The sequence below is a fragment of the Stegodyphus dumicola genome, chromosome 3, assembly GCF_044657685.1.
Source record: "Stegodyphus dumicola isolate Sdum_Otavi_A_Nest chromosome 3, ASM4465768v1".
NCBI classification, from domain to species: Eukaryota; Metazoa; Arthropoda; class Arachnida; order Araneae; family Eresidae; genus Stegodyphus; species Stegodyphus dumicola.
The window spans coordinates 13,402,519-13,426,910 of NC_140770.1; the positions used below are offsets into that span (position 1 = coordinate 13,402,519).

The 24,392-nt window shown below is 32.1% G+C and overlaps 2 protein-coding genes across 2 annotated transcripts in view; one reads left to right on the forward strand and one right to left on the reverse strand.

Moving 5' to 3' along the window:
• The window catches only part of net (atonal bHLH transcription factor 8-like protein net), a 158,591-nt gene extending 135,451 nt beyond the window's left edge, over positions 1-23,140 (forward strand). Inside the window, exons 2-3 of the mRNA XM_085812584.1 lie at positions 12,172-12,213; positions 22,713-23,140. Of these exons, the coding sequence (XP_085668710.1) occupies positions 12,172-12,177 (6 nt within the window). The 3' untranslated portion in view covers positions 12,178-12,213; positions 22,713-23,140. The remainder of the gene's footprint in view (positions 1-12,171; positions 12,214-22,712) is intronic.
• The window catches only part of LOC118195927 (phenazine biosynthesis-like domain-containing protein 1), a 77,257-nt gene that overhangs the window by 18,024 nt on the left and 34,841 nt on the right, over positions 1-24,392 (reverse strand). Inside the window, exons 4-7 of the mRNA XM_035367266.2 lie at positions 12,191-12,303; positions 8,043-8,072; positions 7,835-7,920; positions 3,442-3,629 (exon numbers count right to left, since the gene is read on the reverse strand). Coding sequence (XP_035223157.1) covers positions 3,442-3,629; positions 7,835-7,920; positions 8,043-8,072; positions 12,191-12,303 — 417 coding nt within the window. The remainder of the gene's footprint in view (positions 1-3,441; positions 3,630-7,834; positions 7,921-8,042; positions 8,073-12,190; positions 12,304-24,392) is intronic.

The following is a 24,392-nucleotide window of genomic DNA, read 5'->3' on the forward strand; positions in this document are numbered from 1 at the left end:
ATGGTTTTATATGGCTCAGTGGTACATAAAACTGAAGTGGGCAAAATAAAATTTTTTGTCCTGATGGACCTTATGCACCCAAATGAATTTAAACCAATTATAGTCTAAAACAGATATAACAATAATAATATATTTTATACATATATTATGTGACATGAGGGAACATTTATGATACATTAATCAAAAAATAATAATGGCCTAAAAACAACTTTTTAAAATATGGTGGTGCTCAAAAAGATAACACCAGAAAAAGAATAATCACCATAAAAAATATGATTTGAAAAATAAAAAGAATAACCCCAATTCTTATAAAAGAATTATCTTATTGATCCCCCAAACAAGTTGCTCATAGATTAATATAAAAAAAAGTCCTACAAACATACAACAGGATCCATAAATGTCATAAAAGAACATTCCCTTCAATTTTTTACTCAGGCTGTTCTCAATTTAAAATGAGTGCCATATCATTTATAATTTAGTATCCTGTTGTAATTTAGTAATGGTAACCAAATTACAATGAGATAAGGGTAAAATCAATTCTGATATAAGTTGAAACTTCTTTTGCTCTTCATAATAATTTTTTATTTAACATAAAATGAGTTTAAGATTGTATAAACTTAGCTAATAAATACTTTATTTGTACGCATACACATATACCTATTTAAAATTAATACATGCTCTTCCTATGTTATTTCACAATTACTTTTTTGCTAGTATGAACTAAGATATCATGCTCATTATGCCCTTTCACTGCTTCCTATAGAAGCAGCTTTTTCCAAATCCATTCACCTGAGACTTCTTTCCACAATATTCCAATATTTTGAATACACTGAAAAATTTAAGATTTTTTCCAAAAATCATGTAATGTATCTGCATCACACACAAACACTTTTATGTCTATGTCTATTACTTCCACAACACACAATTAATGAAAATAAACTATACTGGTAAAAGTCACATGTTTAGTAGGTGCAGAAATGCTTTCATGGTCAAAATTCATACAGTCTACAAGATGATGGTTATGTGTATATACAGAGGGTCTTTACATATTTTTGTAAAGATTTGGATTTTCTCCATGAATTTAAATATTACTTTTAAAGTACAAACGTGAAATGCATCAAAGTAGAATAAAGTTTCATTATTGCCTGTAGCATCAAAAACTATTCTTTTCTTTAAAATGTCACTGAAAAATATACAATGGGTCAAAGACTATATTTTTTAGCTGTCCTAAGAGCTTTAGCTTTTTTAGCTGTCTTCTTATTCAATTATTAAAAAAGATGTGAAAAGGACAGTTTTTAATTTTCCTACATGTAAAATAAGTGGCATAATTAATATGAAAGGAAAGAAAGGTCAAGGTTTACATGTGAATGGGAAAAAAGCAAAAAATGTATACCCAACAAAGGTACACACAGCTCTTATTAAATATAAAGTCACATCTCATGTTTTAAAGGCATTCCAGCCCCCCAAAGAGCTATTTCAAAATATTTAAATATTACTATAGGAACTGTGAACAAAATTATAAAATCTGATTTAAAGGTGATAAAAAAATAATGCCAAAACATGTTTCTCAGTGTAAGACTGTGTGCAGATTGCTGTATGAAAATTATTTGGCAGGTGAAAAATGGAAATACATAGTTACTATCGACGAGGCTTGGATATACTTATCTGATTGCAATAGAAAAAGATCGATTTACTACCAAAAAAGAAGAGAAAAAGACTTGGTTTAGAGAAAACAAAGAAAGTTTTTCTAAAGGTTTTATATGGTTATTACTGAATTCTCTTATAGCAGAAAGCTTAAAATAAGGAAAGTAGAAAAAAATGCCCCAATCAATTCAAATTACAATCAGAAATATGTTTTAACACCTATTTTTAAAGAAGAAATTCCATCTCTTTATCTAAACAATCTTCACTGTGTTATGTTCCATCAGGATAAGGCTCCGCCACCCAACAGCGTTGCTGACTACCGTGTTGAAGGAACCAGGTTCAAATACAGGAGAAGGAATGGATATTTGTAAATGCATAGTGTCAGTGCAGCATGATGGCACTCTAAATATGCGGTGAGCCAAAAGCCTCTCATGTGGTTTAGTGGAAGGTGTGAGGGGTGGGAGACTCTCGGATCTGTTCCTCCCCCCAGGGTGCTCTCCATCACAATTGGGGGTGGAGTTGGGCTAGATTGGACTGTCACCTGTATGGTGCTCAAGGCTGTTGCCAACGGCAGGCATATCTTGCGCTTCCTGCCACGAGGAATTTCGTAGGCTTGGGCTGATGCTAATAGCAGACAAGTGAGCATAAGTAACGACAACAACAAGATAAGGCTCCAATCTATAACTCTAAATCTACTGCTCCATTAAAAAAAAAAAAAAAAAAAAAAAAAAAAAAAAATTCAGAAATGAAACTGGAATTGAAGTTATTCCCTTTAACCTTTTAACTGTCAAGTTATTTTGATGATTTAGGTGTATAAATTGTCAATTTTTTTTTATTCCAAAAATGAAATGTTTGCCTCACAACAATAAAAAAAAAAAAAAAAAAAAATACCACGCACTTTGAACTGTAACCTCTATCCTTTGAAACCTTCAGTTAAGTGCTGTCATCTGTTGAATTGAAGCCGAAATAAAACGTCTCATATATATTCGGGTATAACAATACGATGCACTCAAAAAAAATTAGCCCGAGTAATATTCGGGTTTCACATTTTGGAATAACAGTGCTGTATTCCAAAATGAATAAAACCCGAAATAATCTTGGGCATGACAGTTAAAAGTTTAAATGCATCCCGCCCAAGTCCCTGAAATGGTTGAAATGAATCTTCCATGGATTACCGTGCATTTGGAATTTTAAAAGAAGCTCTTTATAAGTGGCATCCCAAAACAATGGATGGACTCTGGAAGACTGCAAAGGAGGAGTGGAATAAAATCAACCTCAATGTTTTAAGAAAAGGACTTTTATCTTGGAAATCAAGATGTAATATGATAATTCAGCAAAAAGGGCTATCAGGCTGAACATATTAGAAAATAAAATTCTAAGATTTGTTTAGATATAAATCTTTGCAAAATTGTTACTAAAATGTGTGAACACCTTTTGTACTGGCAGTATATTGAATTAGAAGATATTTCATATTAATTTTTGTCCATCGTAAAAACAAGTCATTGTAAATCTAGGACTACCTGTATTTACTTATTTTTAATACTTTAATTAGTTAGACCTTACAGAGAGAAAGGAAGAACAGTATAATATTGCATTTTCTAAATATTATGAATAATTAATATTGTGTAACAATTTCTATAATTTATGCATAATTTCAAGTATATTTAAACGAGAGTTGATAACATAGGTATGATGTTGCTAACAGAGGTATAAACGTTTATAACACAGATATGAAGTTGATAACATAAGTATGATGTTTAAAGTTTATAACATACTTAACAAAAAGCTATATTTTACCCGTGACAGGATCTTCTGATATTCCGAGCCATGGCACAAAATAACGAGATATAAAATCATAGGCGTTTCCATCACCATCAAGACAATCATCCATGCCAGATCCTTTCAAAGTTACAATAACACCTCTAACATCCGAAGATGCAGCCAAAAGTTCACCATCTTGTGGCTTTAACTGTTCCAACCTTTGCCTGATAATTGAAACAAATGAAATAAATAAGTACATATATTCACATCTGAAAGTGTTCAGATTTTAATGAGTACCTAAAATAGCTCTTTTGGAGTTTAATATGATTTATCAATAGAGGTGGCTCAAGTGAAGCAGTGAAACATTTCACAGGATATTAGATGATGATGATGATATCAGATCAGAACTTAGATTAACATGAAAACATAATGAATCTTCAGTACATTTAAAAAGTGAAAAATAGACAGTAAAATGTCGTTAGTTCGGACACCCATAATTCGGAATGATCTATAATCCGGACCTCAAAACTAAAAACTTTCTACGCATGCGCCGCGTTGACACATGCGCATAGGCGTTTACGCATGCGCGTAAGACCTTTTACGACTGCGCATATGAGTGTGCGCAAGTGCAGAATACGTTTTCGCGTGCGCGTTTTATGTATAATGGACATATAAGCTAAATAATTATCTACTTCAGTTAATGTTGATGATTGCGTTGTTCCTTAATTTTCGAATTGGATCCGGCTTATTATTTTTTGCAGACTGTAAGACCAATTTTATAAAAGTAAGTTTAAACTTTTGATTATATCAAATAGAATTTCCGATATATATTTGTTAATATGTAAAGGATCTAAAGCGAAAGTATGTTTTGAAATGCGAAATCTGTTTATCAATTTCACGCTGCTCAGCGGGGGGGGGGGGGGGCGCTGCGGGGTGCGCGTAATGAATTGGAAGTTGATCTGTCAGCACTATCCTTATCTTCAGGGCAGATGTTTTTATTTTATTTGGCTTATAATTCCTTATCAAATGTAGTATTTCATCTCGATGTGCTCCATCTTTGATATGATTTAAAACAAGTTCCTCTTCATTATAATTCGCTTCCGATAGCGAAGAAAGTAACAGAGGTTATTGAAAACGGAAAAATTTCGATTGACAAATTATTCAGTATTCTCGACACAGCAATTATAGGACTTGAACAGCGGAACTTTGTAACTGAACAAGAAATTATGTCTGTTTAATAGAATTAAAGAGAAAGTATTATCACATGAAATGAAGCAAAACTTAAACAACTTACATTGAAAGAAATGTTTAATAAACAAATAAATATTAAGCTTTTTCTTTTTGGAAATTTTGATACCCTTTAGATCATAATTGTTCTTTATTTCATAAATTACGGTTTCATACTTTTAATTTTAGAATTTCTGCATGCCATCTTACGAGATAACAGTTAAGTTTAAACAGTTAAGTTTATTCATCAATAACAGATTAAGTATGAAGGAATAATGATTTACATTTTTTCTGAACGGCAATAAACACAAATGAAAAGTAAAGCAGCACAAAAATCCCATTTTGAGACTAATGGCCCTTTTGGATTTAAAATAAATTTATGCTTCTAGCATTTCACATGCTGAAATTCATAGAAATTACAAATTTTGCGCTGGAATCCAAAGTAACTGCAATCTAGTACCCAAGCATCGGACTCCAATCTAGATCAGATTCGCTTCTAAATTTTACACAACAGTACTAAGATGGTGAAATATTTACACTTAATTTTGTATGAAAACCCAACATAAGTACTGTTTTTACTGCCAAATCTTTTTTGACTTTGAACGTACACTTTGTTTCATGACATGCATAAATTCAATAAAAAGAGACAAAGTGATATTAAAAAAGTCATAAAATATTTAGAATTAAGTCAGAGAAACAGTCTGAATTTTTCTTAGATTATGCTTAGATTTTAATTTAGATAAAAGGAAAGAAATTTTATTAATATAGTTATTTTAATAACTGAAAAGATGCTTCTTTGCCATAATTTTTAAAGATGTTTTGACACAACAATGCACATCATTACTTAGAATTTTGTAACAGTCAATGAAGTGCAGCATACAGATATTATTAATGACATATTTCCTCACTGAAAACACACTTTGATTTTCGAAGCTATACACACTTTGATTTTAGGCCAAATCCATAGCTCAAAAATTCTTAATAACAATGCCATTTCATTAAATTGTATGGTGCTGAGCAAGAGAGCCTGAAAGACTAAAGAATTCGACAGAATTATCTCTCTAATGCCCAAACCATACCTGAATATCAATTCAGTGAAAATCAGCATCAACAGTTTTTTAACCTTCCAGCACGTGTGCTTGGCAATTTTAAATGAGCATGCGTGCGTCGTATTCTTTACAACGTCCGTTATTTTACTGTTTTTTGGCCCGAAAAACGACAGAAATGAGTGAATATTGACAATAAATTTGTTAAGAAATAAAATATTAATCTTATTATTGCAAAATACAAATTAAATCACATTTAAATATAAGAAAATTATTTTAAAATTCTTTATGTTAGTGAGATGGAAATGCAATGATGTATTTCATTATAGAAAATTTAAAATTTATTATTTAATAATTATTTTAAAATCGAAGCTAATTTTAATATTCATCGAAGAGAAGTATAGACAATAAGAAAGGAAAAAACCTTGGTAGAAAAAAAAGTAAGTTTAGCATTACCTACTTCTGCAAGGAAATTTACTTCTTACTGGTTACAAAAACGCACTTTAAACTAACTTTAATGTTTTTATTTATTTCTAAAAGATAGAAATAAAAGAAAATAAGGAATGGAAATCGCTATTGTTCTCCCATCCAAAGGTTTCCTTGCCTTCCTTTTCTTCATCAGATAATTCTTGAAGAATCCAAGCAAAATCAGCTGGTTGTACTTTTTTTTTTTTTTTTTTTTTTTTTTTTTGCCATGAAAACCAATATAAGAATTTACAGAGCCAAATGCATTCAAATTAAAATAATACAAGGCAATTGATAACAAAATTACAAAATATTTGAGAAAAAAAAAATTACGAACCTTAAAACACGACCACTCGTGTGTCGTAACTTTTATGAAAAAGTTGCCACGCAGCTCAAAAGCCCAGGAAAAAAAAAGTCAAATGACTTCCTGTTGGCACATTCCACGATGTGGTAAAGGGTAGAAAGGAGGAATAGAAATGACCTTCAGACGTCTCAGCTTCGATATGCGAAAAATGTACATTAAAAACTGAATTTATCATAAATTTTTTGCATACGTGTGTGCTGGAAGGTTAAAATGAGAATCATTAACAGTTTTTTTTTAAAATAATCAAATTTGCTGCAATACTAACTGAATTTTATTTGTTATTTGATAATAACTCTATATTAATAAAATTTCTTTCCTTTCATCTAAATTAAAATCTAAGCATTATCCAAGAACTGTTTTTCTGACTTAATTCTAAATATTTTAACTTTAAATCAATCTTACAATTGGATTAGTCATTAGGATATTTTGAAGCAGGAGATGCAAAAAACAAGTAATGCCCTTGCCGGGACTGAAACCTCGGACTTCCGGAATATGCGTCGAGTGTGCTTCTAATTACATCACGAAGGCATGCAAAAAGGGGGGAGAAAATACCATACAGGATCTTCTAAAAATTTCAAACCACAAACTATGACATTTTGCATATTAGCACACTTTAGCCACACAAATCTGGAAACAAATTTATATTTTGTTTGTCCAAAAGATTTGGAAACATAAATATCAGTTGGCAACATTTTTTTAGTTTTCATTTGTGTTAAAAAGGGCAACAGTATCTACTACAGAAGTATCTTCAATACTTTTATCATTCAATGCATTTTCAAAGGAAAATTTCAATTTAGTGTAAATACCTCACTTCAGATCAGAATGATTATTTTCAGACACTAGTTAAAATATTCATCAAACTTCTGCCGACAAAATTGTAGTAATTTGCTAATAAAAGGCAATTTTAGAAATGTTTTCATTATGCTATCAATATGAAATTTACAGGAATAGCATATATAAATATACATGTATTGTTCCACAATTTAGGAAAATCAATCTCTTTTAAAATTTTGGGCCTGGGGAGCAAAATCAAAGGAAATATTAGCTTATTTCCTAGTTCAAGCTGTAATAAGACTTTGAATTTTTGTGGAAAATCCAAGTCCCAGTGACAAAAATTTACATCTGCCTAATTTAAAATAGGAATGGAATTTGGATATGGAAGGGGGACACTCTTTAGTAAGACAAATACAGCTCTACCTTATAATAATAATAATTGGTGATAAGATACTAAACTCAACTAATTTAAAGAGCAACATGAATTCAGAAAGAGGAAATCCTACAAGAAATATGAAAAATAATTACTAATTGACTAACAGAATCTCAATACCTTGTACAATCATCTCTTAAACGTATTAATAACTTTTCAGAGTCAGACAACACTACTTCTTGATAAGGGCAAGATCCAATGGCAGCCTACAAAAAAAGATAACACTATGAACATAAAATGAAAGCATATAATTGGTGTTAGTAATATTTCATGCTTTTCCTGCAATAACTGCAACATGAATAATAGAAAATAGACAATATTTACTCACCTTGATAAGCCCTTCATAATTTTCTATTGCCTGCAATTTAATAAAATTATCACTTTATTAAATAAATTAGTAAACTTAATATTAAAATGAAAGTCTGAAGTATTAGATTAAAGGTAATATTTGATAGGTCCAATGGCAGGAAGATCTTCTCAGAGCTTTAGTTGGTTTCATTCAAATTCAAATTTTTATATGTTTCACGATTACTTTTGGTACTAATATTAACATATACTTTAAAACAAAGTAATATATGCAGTGAAATGATGTTCCTTTGTATTTTACTCTATGAAGCATGCTTACTGCAATGTTGAAACTGCAAAATCATGCTTAATTGAATTATTAACTAAAGTGCTCAAAACTTGTTAATAGTAAAGATAGAATTACAGGTATAGTAAATGCATTTCTTTAAATAAAACTGCTGTTTTAATAGATGCTGCTTATTAGTACAGTAAACAACAGTGGTTCCCAAAGTGTAGATCAAGAAAAGCTTTAAATTTTTTCAATACAATTACTCACATTATTGAAAATTATTAATTAATGATAATCATTTATTAATTATTAGTTCATTATTTTGTTCTAAGTCTCTTGCTCTTTTCTTGAAAGCAGCCATATTTATTTACTTGTAAAGTTCGAGTTAATAATATGGCGAATAATGATTATCGGTGGAAGTAAAGTAACAAGAATCCACGTAATATTTGTCAATTTCCAGGACTCATTTCAAAGATTTAAATATAGAACCTTTGAAACTAGCCCTGCAAATTGACAAATATTACACTGATTATTGTTAGCTTTAACTCCTCCAATACTTGTTAAGCATTTAGTTTTGGTTTATGAATATTAAAACCAACACTTTCTATACTTTTTCTTGTTTGAGTAATAAAATACATTAAAAAAATAACCTAAATTTAAATAATTGTATATATATTTTTTGTGTTTTGGAAAGGAAAGGAGAATGTCTTGCAATGGTGAAAAGGGAGCATGGGGCAAAAAAAGGTTGAGAACTTACTGTTTGGACATATAAGCACACATAAACACAAATGCCAAAGAATGATTCTCACACTATTCCGTGATCATACAAAAAGGAATGGTTCCTTAAAAGTATATTTTCTTCCATTCGTAAAGCATAGGTTCAAAGGATAATAAATTTTATCATGAAAAATAATTTCATAAATGCATCTATTTTTAGGAGACTAGGATAACAAAAAGCAACTTCACAGTACTGTTGCTTTACCTTCAAAATTCTCTGTGTTATGAGATGCAAGCGTAGCTCTCAATTCTTGGAAAACCAGGATCCACAAGCATACTAAAATCATATTGTGCCATGCATCAAGCCAAAGAACCATCCGTGAAAGAATTTGAAACACTTCTTTCATTCCATTCAAGTTCTTTTGAAACACTTCTTTCATTCCATTCAAGTTCTTAGATTAAACTACGAGACAGAATTCTGGTTCAAGGCTGATGCTATGATGGATATTTCTGGTATTTAGGGAAAGAGGAAGTACAGAATAGATTCTTACAAGCTTAAACAGACGATCTGTCTTTTAGGAAACAGAAAATTTTTATCCTTATCAGTTTGTTTTGTACAGTATTTAAAAGACAGCCACAGTTCTGTGTTTTGAATGGAGAATTTTGCATTCTTTTAATTTCTTTTCCAAAATTTAGGATTCTTTTTTTTTTTTTTTTTTTTTATTAATAGCTATTGCATCTTTTGTAAACAACATTATATATATCCAAAGGGGAATAAATGTGTTCTTATAGGACACTGGACAGAAAGAAATTATATTCACCTATTATATTTTCCAGAAGAGCAAAATTTTACATATTCTTTTACTTAACTTATTTCACTCAGAACTGAGGAAATTTTCTAAATAAAAAATTCATCCGTATGCCGCCCTGCATATACATAGCATTCTGCATTGAAACTGAGATGCATATTATTCAAAAAATACAGAATGGATATAGCCAATTTGATATCTGCCAGAAATACAACTTAGCCAGATTTATAGCTGGTATCACATGTAAAAATCCAGACTCAATAATTTTTACTCACAGGGGAAAAAAAGGATAGGAGGGAAAAGATAAGAAAAGCTAAGCTTAAGGATGTTGAAAAAGCACTGATGAAATGGTTTTTGTCATATAAAGAAGGCCACAGTCTGCAAGTATCTGAACAAATGTTTCCTATAAAGGCCAAAGAATTTGCCAAACAGTTTGCACAGACTGCCTTTCCGTGTTTGATTTACTTGTTGGAGGGGTTCACCAAGAAGAATAGTATTTCTCAAGGAAAAATGCTTGAAGAATCAAATTGCATTTCCAAATTAAATATTGAGAAATGGGAAAAATATGATATCATTCGCCAATGCAAAAGAAAAGATATTTTCAATGCTAAACTGTTCTACATGATGAAGCCAGTTTAAAATTTAAAGACCAAAGATGTCCTCATGGAAAATTGTTAATATTACGTGTGCTTTTATGAATGATACTGAGCAAAACAAAATTTCAGTAAATTAAAAATCTCCAAAATCCCGATGCTTAAAAACTACGAAAATTCTTGCTGTTTTCTATAAAGCCACTTGTAAGATGTCAGTGATGTTGGATATATTGAAAGAAAAGCTATAAGTAGGAATAAGAATTTTTAGCTCAAAATCAAAGCATTTTATTCTTGATTGACAGCTACTAGAATTCTGGTCTACTATTGACTGTGGATCAAGGCTGTTCTTTTGCCCCCAAGTGTAACTTTGATCTTGAACCAGAATGATCAGGAGCTTGCTGTAACTTTTATTCATTTATTAAGCATTTTGGAGAAGTATGACGATCAAACAGATTATAGCATTTTAAGTCTCGATAAAATGTAACTAAAACCTTACCAATTTATTACAAAATCAGACATCTGAAAGTGCTTTTGGGATGCCAATCAAGCAAAGGTTGCTGAAGGGGAAAGTGATGAAAATTATCGAGAGTCTAGAAAAAATGGCAGTTCACTATTTTCAGAATGTGATATGGAAGTTGTCTCAAACAAGTGAATAATGATGTTACTTCAAGCAGAGATCCAAGTGGTGAAGATATTGTGACAGAAATTAAAACAATAAATGCTGACATTGAAATATCTTCTGATGCTGATGAAAATTTTGAAGAAACACAATATATGGGAAACTGAACTCTCTACCAACTACTATGAGTCTCCTGAATAATCTGTTGTTCACACTAACTGTTGAACAAAAAATGATGGGGTCTTTTCCTTTTCGGACCACCAATATAGATAAAATTTTCCTGCAGTTAATTTTTAATCCTGCTAATATAAAATTGCACATTATTTTTGCACTCAAAAGTGAAGCAAAACCATAAGTTTTTATGCTAGGTAATTTATCATGTAAAATTATTAACATATGGTAAGATTAAAAAACATTGAGAAAGAAATTCAGTAACTGCATACAATAATAATTAAACTAATTCTTAATAAGAATTTTTAAAACAGGGTTATTATTAATTTTTTTGAGGGAAGACATGACATCTTTCCCTTTTTCGTGATTCAACAATACTCTTATAGTTAGTTTTTCAAATGAAAAGCAGCTAGTTTTTTGTTTGCAAGATGACAATACATGCAAACTCACAGCAGGTTAGCATTCAGTTGATCCAAAATAATGAGATTTTATGTAACAGAACTTTAACTTTTTAAGGAAGCAATCTTAACTAAATAAACAGAAGACAATTAACTTTTTACAGTCAAGAATGAAATTTATTACTAAAGCAAATATATATATATATAACTAAACTTAGGCTTTATTGAGAATTTGAACGATCCAAATCAAGCTTTAAAATATTTGTTTCAAAATTTAATATTTATAACTGAATGATACATAATATTTTCTTTACAAAATCTAAAAGAAAATTTCTTCCACACATCAACAAAGTTTAAAATTTTTAAAATTTTATTTGCACTTTAGCAGTTGACGATGATGGTTTGGTAAAACCATCGAAACTAGTTCTGCAAAAATTTGCAAATATAAAGCTGATTTTGTTTGACTTCTATGTTAAAGTTTGTTCAGCATGTTATTTTAACCTAAATTACAAACATGTTAGTTATTTAAAATTTTATAAAGTTATGTTAAATTACAAACATGTTATTTTTTTATAGACATAAAAAGAAATCTAACCACAGGAGAAGATTCATATGCAGGTAAATTGATTTCTATTTTTCCATTTGGTAATTTTTTGGCTGTCAAGATGCCACTAGCTGTATCAAATTCCAAAATGTCCGAGTGATTGTCTGAAAGTAAAAAAATTTAAAAATTAAAAAAATTCCAAACCAAAAAGTGAAAGTTTATTTCATAAAAAGTAATGGTACTTTCTAATTATTCACATTCCCACAGGAAAGTTTAAAAAAAAAATAAATACTCATGATTCAGAGTAGTCGGCAAAGTAGTTACGCAGCTACCCACAATGTTGTCAAAAAGAATTCAAACCAGGTATGCACATAGAACATGTCTGTTTTGGCACAGTGCAATAGCAATGTTTTACAGAGCCTTAATTGTTCAATTCTCTGATCTTTTTAAATGGAAACAGATTGATGTGGGCATGGGTAGAAAAGGGAAAAAGAAGGATTTCTCTTTCTTTATTAATGATGCTTCTTGCATTTTCAATTTTATCGATAAATTGTTCTTGCATGCAATTCTTTGTTTGCTATCATTTTGAAAATGGCCATAGCCTATTCTGAATTGATTGGCAAAAAATTAGTCATCAACAAATTCATGAATTCTCTCCAAAGTCATCAATAAGTTTGCAACTTTTTGGTGAGGGAAGTGGATAAGGATAATCAAAAAGTACTGAAATAATTTCTAGGCAATTAAATAAAAACTAAAAAGTAGCTGATGGTTATCTCATGAAGAGGTATAAGAAGGTGTATTACCTTGGAGTATTAAGATAAGGCTTTTTTAATGCATTTTTAAATTTTTAAAGATTTAAAAAAAATGGCTATCAAATTTGTTTTAGAATAATTAAAACAAAATGATCAACTACGAACATGTTTTCAGTATGCTAATGTTGTCTTCATAATACATCAAATTGCATATCTACTCCTCCCCTCCAATAAAAAAGGAATATAGTACATAATTTGTAATTTGTTACTTTATATTATTAAACAAACATACATTGAAAAACTTTAAGTAATTTTGAAAGCTTGTTTCTCATCCAAGCATACTGTCAAAATGCCAATGGTATTTAGTCAATAAATCGAGAAATGAAGATAAAAGATGCCTAATAAGTATAATGTAATCAGCAAGATTTTTAAAAATGATCAAACATACACTGAATGTCCCAGGCAACAGAAAACAATCAAATACCTAAACAGCCACTTTATGATGTGTTGCATATGAACCTGTTTTTAAATTTCAGCATCCATACTTCCCTTTCTGTATAAAAACAAGATGCAAGATAATAATACTTTTCTTAAAACAGAGCCCTCTCATTGCTATAATTTTCATGCAATACATAGCCATTCAATATTCAGCACCTTTGCTTCCTCCACAATACTCTATACATCATCCATGCTTTTCTCAATATCTGTCTCTTTTCAACAACTGGAGAAAAAACATTGGTTCTCTGTTGTCTCAATAAATATACATATATTGCACTACCATCCCCCCAAAAAAGAGAAAGTCAGGGAAAGGAAAAAAAAAAAAAGACTGCATATAAAAAAACTGCTGTTGGTTAGCATGGGATTTATATGTTACATTATTGTTGCCACAGCAGGAGATATAACATCTTTTAATTTATTATTCATGACTACTGGAAAATAGTCAATTTTTAAAATTCTGCTATGTGATGCACTTCACAATCTGTAATTTATTATAAACTTACCTTAACTTTGTTACAATTTACAAAAAAATATAATACACAAAACTGATAATTTCAACAAATATTTGTAGCAATATTTTATATATAATACATTTCTAATGTCATATTTATATGCCTGGTACAGAATTATTCATTATTTTTAAAAACATGTTTTTAAATTTACAAACAGTTATTAAGTTTCAGAGTCTTTCTAACATATATTTTATTAATTTTTTTTTGAAAATTTTTGTTCTAAACATTGTAACTTTTCATAATTTCTAGTAACATTTGACTTTGATATATTTGGTATTAGAATGTGTGCAATTGTGTTCTGGTTACTTTAGCACCTCGAGGACCTACGAATGGGTATTCCTTACAGAACAGATCTTCTAGTCTGTCAATGCTTACATTCATTTGTACTGCATATAAATTTAGATGGTGACTTGTTGTGTCACAGTTATGAATATTTAATTTGAGTCATCAAAAAGTCTATGCAATGATGGCAAACTTTCAATGTAGGTTATATCAGTTATGAAACAATAGGAGAATGGCTAAATTTCATAGAATCTAATATATAGAACAATCTCAGTAGCAACATATGATGCAAAACAAATAAAGATAGCATATCAGTGCTAGGATTACATTTTATGAAGAATCCTTGCTAAATAACTAGTGGAATCTAAGTTAACAAAATGGTTCAGCAACAGTAATTTTTCCAAGCAATTAAAATAACTTCCCAAACTATAGCTGGAGTGAATTTGAGGCTATTATAGCTTTCTATGAAAACAATGATTTCTATTTATTCACATCCATTTTCCCCAGAAAAGAACTTTATTCCTTAGCACTTACATAATCTCAAATGCCTGCTTAATGTGTCAAGAGCAATTTTGTTTAGAATATATGAACAAAAAGTGAATGTTTATCAGATATTATTTTTTTCAACCGGAATAGAAAACGTTCAATTAATTTTTAAAAATACTTTTGACATTTTGCAATATGTTTACCTTAAAATAAATATGAAAATGGAAGGAACATTTAATTTCCATCAAGTAACATGAATCGTAGATTCTTTTCTATAAGTAATTTTTTCCAAATTGTAAGCTGTACAATACGTACTTAGTATGAAGATTAAAAATGTGTTGCGAAAAATCTGTGTTCCAGAAAACTTTATATAGCAAACTGACTAAATCAGTAAAGAGCTCTTACGACCCAAAGATAGAATTTACATAAAAAATGGTGGCAGTACAGCTTGTGGGTTAATTTCAGAGAATAAATCCTTTTTTTTTTTTTTTTTTTTTTTGCAATGAAAGCATAAAATACTCATTTTATACTTGTTTATGAGAACAAATTTGCTTTTTTGTTTATGATATGAAAATAGTATAATTTCAGCATGGTTTGGCAAGATTTAGCATCATGTTCTGTCCTATTCAAAATTTATTCACACATGCTCATTTGACAGTTTGGTATGAATCAAAAATTTTTTTCCAATACACAAAAAATAAATTGAAAACTTTAACAGAACACATGTAGTCAAAGGGAAAATGAAACAAAAAAACTTATACTAGTGACAATTTTGCTAAAACTTTTCATTTTTAATATCTACAGTTTTTTTTTTTTTTTTTTTTTTGTAATCACAAAGGTTCCCCCCCTTTTTAAAGACTTAAAATTTTTTTTATTCTTTCGAACACATTAATCATCGACCACACATCAGTCCTAAATGCTCTCATTTTACATTTTAATGTTCTTTAAAAAAGTGAAAGAAATGACCAAAAACAGTTACTGAGAGCTTGTTGAATTTTTTGCATAATACTTCATTGCAAGTTTTTGTACAGCAAGCAAAGTTTACTATTATGCAGCTATCAGAATAGACACATTCTAATATTTTACATCATCTTCAACATAGTTAGTTTGGATTACTCTAATTAAAAATTTCTGAGTATTCATTGTCTCGAGTTTACAATTACTTTATCATTATTTTATAAACATAATGTACCAGATGAATGTAATATCGTAATCGAACTGTTATTAGAGACTTACTAGAGTCCCACAACCTATTATACAACTAGCGAGTTATCACTACATCTTAAATAGCATGACAGAGACTTGCAAAGATTTAAACAACCTTTTTATTAAATGAACACTAACAGAAAATGGCATGACTTGAGTTACAAATAACTACTACTTGAGGCGATGTAAATTAATCAATAACAGGTACTTCAATATAAATATTGATCAAGGTAGTCTAAGATGACACAGTCAAATAAATAAGCTAAAAGTTGGATCAACTAGCTATTACTAGAACATAACTTTAAAGCTAATGGCTGCAAAACCATGCAAAGCTAAGATTATATAGAGCTGGCAGAAGTCTAACAGAGCTAGGGAGTGCCAGAAGCTCTTTCTCTCAGATAAAAAAAAAACCTCAAAATATACTTAAAACTGATATGCTTTCTGGTGAGGCATATGAAACAAAAAAGTTAAAGTAAATATCAAGTCAGAATCATAACAACTGGTTAATTAAAATGGTAAGGACCTTATAATGTTACGATACAAAGAATTTCACAAACAACAATGAATTCTATGAATTTTCTAACAATCACTTCTTTGAATATGAATAAAAAAAAAATTAATTTTGCAAATTTAAAAAAATAAAATAAATACGAGTAGAAGTAATAAGGCATTGCTTTCTGTTCTTTATGCATTTTTCATATTATATGATATCTTTAGGATCAGCAATTAAATGCTTGATTATTGAGAAAGTAATAAACTACACACACAAAAAAAAAAACTTTATATTGTGTACATATGATATAATGAAATTACACACAATAGAAATGAAGAACAAAACAGTGCATACCTAATTGATTCAAAACAAAAAAAGGGAAGACTAAAACCTGAAAAAAAATTTAAACAAGACTATCATGCACATACTCGGTAAGAGGGGTACCAACACAGCCCTGTCGGAAGAACTAAGTCAATGACCTCTATCTGAAAGGAGAGAGGGAAAATCTGGCAACAAACAAGAAGTATGGTTGAGGTGACAAGGACAGCACGCTTGCGTGAAAGAACTTTGGTTTATTTTTCTGTATTCCTTTGGTTCTTTTTTTAATAACTGAAAGATGAAATGTATTAGTTGTGCATTCAATGTAATTGTGAACAAAAATACTTTGTGAAAAGATAATTTGTATTTCAAGAATGAAAATATAACTCAAGTTGTTACTATTAAACCTACGTGAGTGTGGCAGTTTATTTTTCGTGAGTAGAGTTGACAAATAACATTCATAAGTGGATGGAAATGAACCAAGAAAGATGAATTGGTCTAGGATAATGACAGTGGTGGCAGCGATGGGATGAATATTTGTCGACTCAGAAAAAACAATCTGCAAATGTGCAACTTATATATGTAAGCCTATGAAGGTTCCGTGTGGTGTTCCGGAACTTCTCTAGTTACAGTGTTAAGAAAGTGGCGTTTGGAAAAAGAACTGTGTGAGTGGATGTCGACGAAAAATGAAATGCGTAAAATGCTTCGAAAACGTGTGGAAGGAAATCGACAAGTGTGTACTTGAAAAGGAGCGGCGACAAGTGTGTGTTTCACAACATGCGGTGTGCTTCAAACGGTCTGCATTGCAATCAGGGCTTCAGTGTTTTTAAAAGGTATGTGTGATAATGTGAAAGAATATGTAATCCTGATTAAGAAAATTATCAGTGGTAAAGAAATATAATTATAATAAGGTGTGGAAAAAAAAAAGGAAAAAGCTCAAGTGAATTCCTTACGAATGCTGCGAAGCACATTAAGTGGAATAGTTATCTCCTATCAAGGTTTTCTCGTTTAAATGTATTAGTTATGATTTTTTATGAAAAATTTGCTGTTAATGCAATGTTGCTGTTAATACTTTAACAAGTATTTCATAACACAGGAATTATCAGTGTGATTATCATATGAGACTTGAATTACCTTGCAAGTGTACTTATCTTTTATTATATGAGTGAATGGTCATTAATGCAATTAATGCTTATGTTTTATTTATGAGATATGATTGCATTAATTCTCAATTGCTTATATATACACATACATATTGTTACGAAATGTAAAGGTGCGGTGAGATGGCTTCCCCGCAAAGCAGTTTTACGGTTGCCATAAAATGGCAAAGGAGGGCAGGGCTGCCATATTTGGCGACAAAATTGGTGACATACCATGGACGGTTGGAGAAATTTCTGGAACGAATTCTTACCGGTTTAGTCCAGAATGTTCCCGAACCGAAAGCTATATAAACCCTGCTGGTCTGCAGTCAGTGAGTGTGCCTCATAGAGAGAAGTGCGTATCTCGTCTAGCGAGTCAATCCCTGCGGAAGCAATTGCGTTGACAGCTGGCCAGCGAGTGCCGAGTGGGTCGTTGAGTGCCCCGAAAGATTCACGTAGAGCATCGTGGTTAGTGCATCGTCGAGAGAGCATGTTGAGCTCTGTAGGTGAGAAACCTAAGGTCAAAGAGAGACGAGGCGGTTGGCATGGGTCAGAAACCATAGGTGGAATAGGGAAAACAAAAGGAAAATTAAAGGTTTAACATGTTTTGTATATGGTTCAGCTTCACATTTTAAAAGGAACTGTCATCAGATTAAAGGTTCCAGGCAGTCTAAATGATATTAGATTTTAGATTTAATTAGATTTGATATTAGATTTTAGATTTAATTAGAGGTTATATTTAATTTTAGATTTTAATCAAGACTTTAATTTAAAATTGTTATGCGTTAAATTTGTGTATATGACTTGTACATACTGTAAATATCTGTTTCTTTAGTTATGTAATTTCTTTATACCTTATGTTTGTTTCATTATGTTTTGTTTGTATCGAATTAAGCTTCTGACCAAGTGTTGTACTGCCCGGGACGTGCAGTCCTTGGGAGGGGGCAGTGTTACGAAATGTAAAGGTGCGGTGAGATGGCTTCCCCGCAAAGCAGTTTTAGGGTTGCCATAAAATGGCGAAGGAGCACCGGGTTGCCATATTTGTTGAGAAATTGCCCATTTGGCCACATTTGGCAACAAAATTGGTGACATACCATGGACGGTTGGAGAAATTTCTGGAACGAATTCTTATCGGTTTAGTCCAGAATGTTCCCGAACATAAGCCAAAAGCTATATAAACCCTGCTGGTCCGCAGTCAGTGAGTGTGCTTCATCGAGAGAAGTGTGTGTCTTTCATCGAGAGTGTGTGTGTCTCGTCTAGCGAGTCAATCCCTGCGAAAGCGATCGTCTTGACAACCGGCCAGCGAGTGCCGAGTGCCCCAAAAGAGTCTCGTAGAGCATCGTGGTTAGTGCATCGTTGAGAGAGCGTGTTGAGTTCCGGAAACGACTGAACCGAGAGTCAGGAACTGTGCTCTGTTGTGTCATCGAGTGCATCGCGAGTTGTAGCGTGGAGAGTCTTGAGAGTACGTGGAGTTCTGAGAATGACCAAGCAGAGTCAGGAGCTGTACTCCGGAAAGCAGAGTCGAGTGTTTTGCAGGAAGCTTGTCTCGACCATTATTGCCTGACAGTGTGAAGGCTGTGTCGCTGATTGTTCCAGCGTGTTTATAGTAGTTCATAGACGACTGTAAAACGTGTTTCGGAGCTGTCCTGACAATACTGACTAATAAAGTGTGTTTTGATACTTCATCAAGTGTCGTCGCTATTCACTCCAAATCTACGAACCCCGTACGAACGTGAAGGAAGAAAATAACATAACAACTGTTGTCAGAAGAATAAAACGATAAAAATGCAACAATATTTTTTATTTTATTGAATACTTAGATGTTATACATATGTAACGCAATTACCATGTGTTAATAATTCAATAGAAGTTAAGGATTTAATTTGATGTAGAACTTTATGTAAGGAGATTCAGTTTTAATTTTCTGTTATTTTAATTAAGTTGAACATAAAGTCCCATAATGTCATTTTTGACCAAATCTTAGAAAGGATGATCTAGCCGCCCTTGCAGAAGAGTTTGGTGTTGAAGTGTTGTCTACATTTAGAATTTTGGACTTGAGGGAAAAAAAATTCTTGCTGGTGAAAGCTATGAGGAGCAGGTAGCAAAGGATCTTCTGAGTGTTATCATTGCAGATAGGAAAGCAAAAAAGGAGAAGGAAAGGCAAGAAAGGGAATATAAACTAAAGTTAGAGGCAGAGGAGAGGATTGCCATTGAGAACTATAAGGTAGATTGCCAGGATCGTTACTTGAATAGGAGTACTACACCTGAACAGGGGGAGAATGGGAAGGAGAAGATCAGTAGAAAAGTTAACGAGGACAATCAGGTTATTGACAGTAAAGGATCCAAGTAGAGCAGATGGCTCAGACTATTTCTTCTCCAGTCTGATGAGTATAAGGCCAAAATTTTGATTTACCTTTTGGGAGATAGAGCGGCAAATTTATTAACATTGATAAGCGAGAATAAGTATGGGAATTATGAGGAAATAAAGGAAACTGTTTTGAAAGAATTTAAACCGTCACCTCAGGTATGCCTGGAGAATTTCTGGAAAGCAAGACGAAGTTGAGAAGAGACCTTTGGCCAGTTTTCTACTAGAGTAACTCCTATGTGGGAAAATTATGTGAAATTAAGGGGGGGGGTGACAGACTTTGAAGGTCTTAATCAGTTGGTGGTAGCAGACAAAATCTACCAGACCCTTGATATGGAAACTGCAGTACACATAGGTATAAGGCAGGGAGACTCATGGTTCAAGCCAAGAGAGCTTGGAAAGAAGTGTGACATATTCTTTGCGGCTATACGGAAGTCCTACAATGTTCAAAGGGAAGATTGTGAAACTAAGATTTTAAATCAAACTGTAGGTGAGAAACCTAAGGTCAAAGAGAGACGAGGCGGTTGGCATGGGTCAGAAACCATAGGTGGAATAGGGAAAACAAAAGGAAAATTAAAGGTTTAACATGTTTTGTATATGGTTCAGCTTCACATTTTAAAAGGAACTGTCATCAGATTAAAGGTTCCAGGCAGTCTAAATGAAATAAGGAAAAGGATAAAGCCAGGGTAAACTGGGTAAAGAAAGATCAGGATAATGATATCCTAGAGGACCTAAGTTGTGGTAGCTCGTGTGGATCTTTTGAGGAAGCAAGGGAATGTAACAACTATAAGGTGTGTAAGTTGAATAGAGTTCCTATTAGTGTGAATGGAACAACAGGGAAGGCTCTCATTGATTCAGGAACAGAAATTACTGAGGTTAAGAAAGAGTTAGCCAAAAGTCTCAAACTAGAGAAAGGATTGAATATACATTTGAAGGGTAATTTTGGTCCAGCTGTTAAATGCCCTTTGGTAAACATTCCACTGAGTCTCCCTGAAGGAGAAAGTGCCAATGTCACACATTAAAAGATTTTGTGTGCAGTTGCAGAATCGCTGGCAGAGGATGTGTTGCTTCCTCCGGAAGTATTCACCAAGTTAGGAGGTACATTACATGATACAGGTGAAGTGGTGAAAACCTTATCTGAAGAAACCACAAACATCCCAGAGGTTAGGAGGAAGGAAAAGTCTGTGAAGGTAAACACAGGGAAACTAGAAAGAAACACTAGTGTGGGAAGGAATCTCGATGAGAAAGGAAAGGTAGAATCAAATGAAAGCCAAGAACCCCAGTCAGGAAGACTATGTACAGTGGATGTATTTAGAAGAGAGCAGGAGACTTGTGACTCTCTGGTAGGAGCATGGGAGAATGCTCAGAAAGAAAAGGGGAAATACAGAGGATAACTTTCTCTTTCATAAGGACAAAATTCTTGGGGAAAGCATGGAGCAATTAGTTGTACCTAAGAGTCCAAGGGAGGAAATCTTGCAGTTAGTACATTGCTTGGTATTTAGCGGCCACATGGAGATAAAGGAGACTGTGGACAGAATTAGATACTTTTTCTATTGGAAAGGTCTGAGGTTAGACTTTTTGAAATTTTGGAAGGCATGTAAAGAGTGCCAGTTGACTAGACCAATTAAAACTGTTGATAGGATACCAACCACCCCAGTAACAAGGCCAGATCTGCCTTTCCAAATTGTAAACATTGACGTGATAGGTCTGAATGATCCTCCCAATTCTAAGGGTCATAAGTATATATTATGCTTAGCTGATCAGCATTCCAGGTGAGCAGAAGCAATACCTCTAACTAACCTCTCTGCCAAGAAGTGTGAATGTGTCTTGTGAAGTGTTATTACATATTTTTTCATAAACGGGTATTCCAAATCTGACAATGGAACAAATTTTAAAGCAGACTTGACTCAAGTATTTGAGAGACAAATAGGGGCCAGTCCTAAGTTTTCGACTCCGGGGTATCCTCAATTTAATGGATTAGATGAACAGTTTAATGGTACTTTAAAAAGAATGTTGCATCATGTCATCAGGGAAGAAGGTAGAGTGTGGCATTTGCAAATTTCTTATGTGATGTGGGCCTATACAGAAGTACCCAACTCAACAACAGGGGTGGCTCCATTTCAACTCATGCTTGGCAAGACACCTCAGGGACCTCTGTTGATATTAAAATCATCATCGACAGGGAAACATGAAAATTTACAATTAGATGAAACTCCTGTTTATACATATTTAGAAAATCACATCAGAGCAGGCAAAGTTCACAGCTGAAATTCAACAAGAGAAGACAACACACTATCGTAATTTAAGGTCTACCATAAAAACATTTAAGGTGGGAGATGAGGTGATAGTGCTGATTCCCGATTCTAATAACTTTGCTTTGTGTATGGTTGTAATCATTTATTGTTTGTTCTGTTTTGTTTTATTTAATACTGTACAAGGTTTGTATTGTGTAAAAGTAGTGTACAGAAAATTTGCTTGGTTACTGATTAATGAAAAGAAAGAACAAATTTCATTCTTGGCAGGGGAGTATCATGCACATACGCGGTAAGGAGAAGCTACTGACACAGCCCTGCTAGAAGAACAGTTAAGTTGATGACCTCTATCTGAAAGGAGAGAGGGAAAACCTGGCAATAAAGAAGAAGTGTGATTGAGGTGAGAAGTACGACACGCTCGTGTGAAAGAACTTATTGAAAGAACTTGGTTTATTTTTCTGTATTCCTTTGGTTTTTTTTTTTTTTTTTTTTTAATAACTGAAAGGTGAAATGTATTAGTTGTGCATTCGATATAATTGTGAAAATACTTTGTGAAAAGATAATTTGTATTTCAAGAATGAAAATATAGCTCATGTTGTTACTGTTAAACCTGAGTGAGTGTGGCAGTTTATTTTTCGTGAGTAGAGTTGACAAATAACATTCATAAGTGGATGGAAATGAACCGACAAAGATGAACTGGTTCAGTATCATGACAAAAACTTGATAAATTATAGATAAAATGTACAAAAATCACTTCCATATCATTAAAGAAGTCTGTGATTAAATACTGACAATAAACTGGCTTCATAAATCCAATGATCCAAAGGGCCTATGCAATATGCCAGGATAATAGAAGAATTTCTACACAGTTTTGAGTATTTAATTACAGTCATCTTATACAACTTCACTTTCCCTAGATTCCCACTGTATTAGGAAAAGATAAAAATGATTAATTCATTCTTGAAAACAATAATTTTGCCCAAATGATCTGCAACAAATATTTTGACAATGAATATACCAATATGTTCATGTAACTTTCTCGAATTCTGTTTGCAATACTGTTTTCATGGTCTTTTCACCTCATAATTATTTCACATCCAACAAAGAGACAAAATTCACAAAAGCCACAAACAAGAGACATTCCCTCACACATCATATCTACCAACTTTTTGAACATGCTTCTTCATCATAAAATGCTAGATAAAATCAAATAAGCACCAGACAAACAGAAGTCATTCGAATGTAGCACATTTAATTCTTGTGAACTTTGAAAACTATATATATATATATATATATATATATATATATATATATATTTTCTTCTGCAACACTACTGGCCAAGAATTTTCACGTTTCTCTTGAAGATTCATCTTTTCACATTATTTTGTTTTGCAGTAACTTACAAACATATCAGTTTGCATAGAACAGGGTTGCCACTCAAACAGGAGACTTTTCCAGGTTTTCCAGGTGTGTTTTAAGAAAATTCCAGTCTATCCACATAACACACGTTGGCTATGCTAAGAGGTAAATTAATTATGGTATTACTTGAAAACACACAAATTTGCCAATTACGTATGACTTACAATATATGTATAATAAAATAAAGAGTATGTCTGTGTGTGTGTGCGTCTTTCGTTCGTGCTGTGCGTAAGCTAATAGAAGCACGGCTACGAAATTTGGTACATAGGTACACCTAGACAAGAGCCAGTGCACCTCGAAGCGATTTTTTTGAAATTCGAATTCGAATTTTTTTTATTTTATGTTTTGTGACGAAATTGCATCATTTTGAGACATAATGGGCTATAGGAAAGCGAGATTTTATTCTATACACTCCATTTTCACATCGTCATGAAACGTAGGCACTTAGCTATTTTATGAACTTAAAATAAATTTCGTGTTTCAATATATCGATTAAATATGAATTTATTTAACAAAGGGAGCTTAACACCT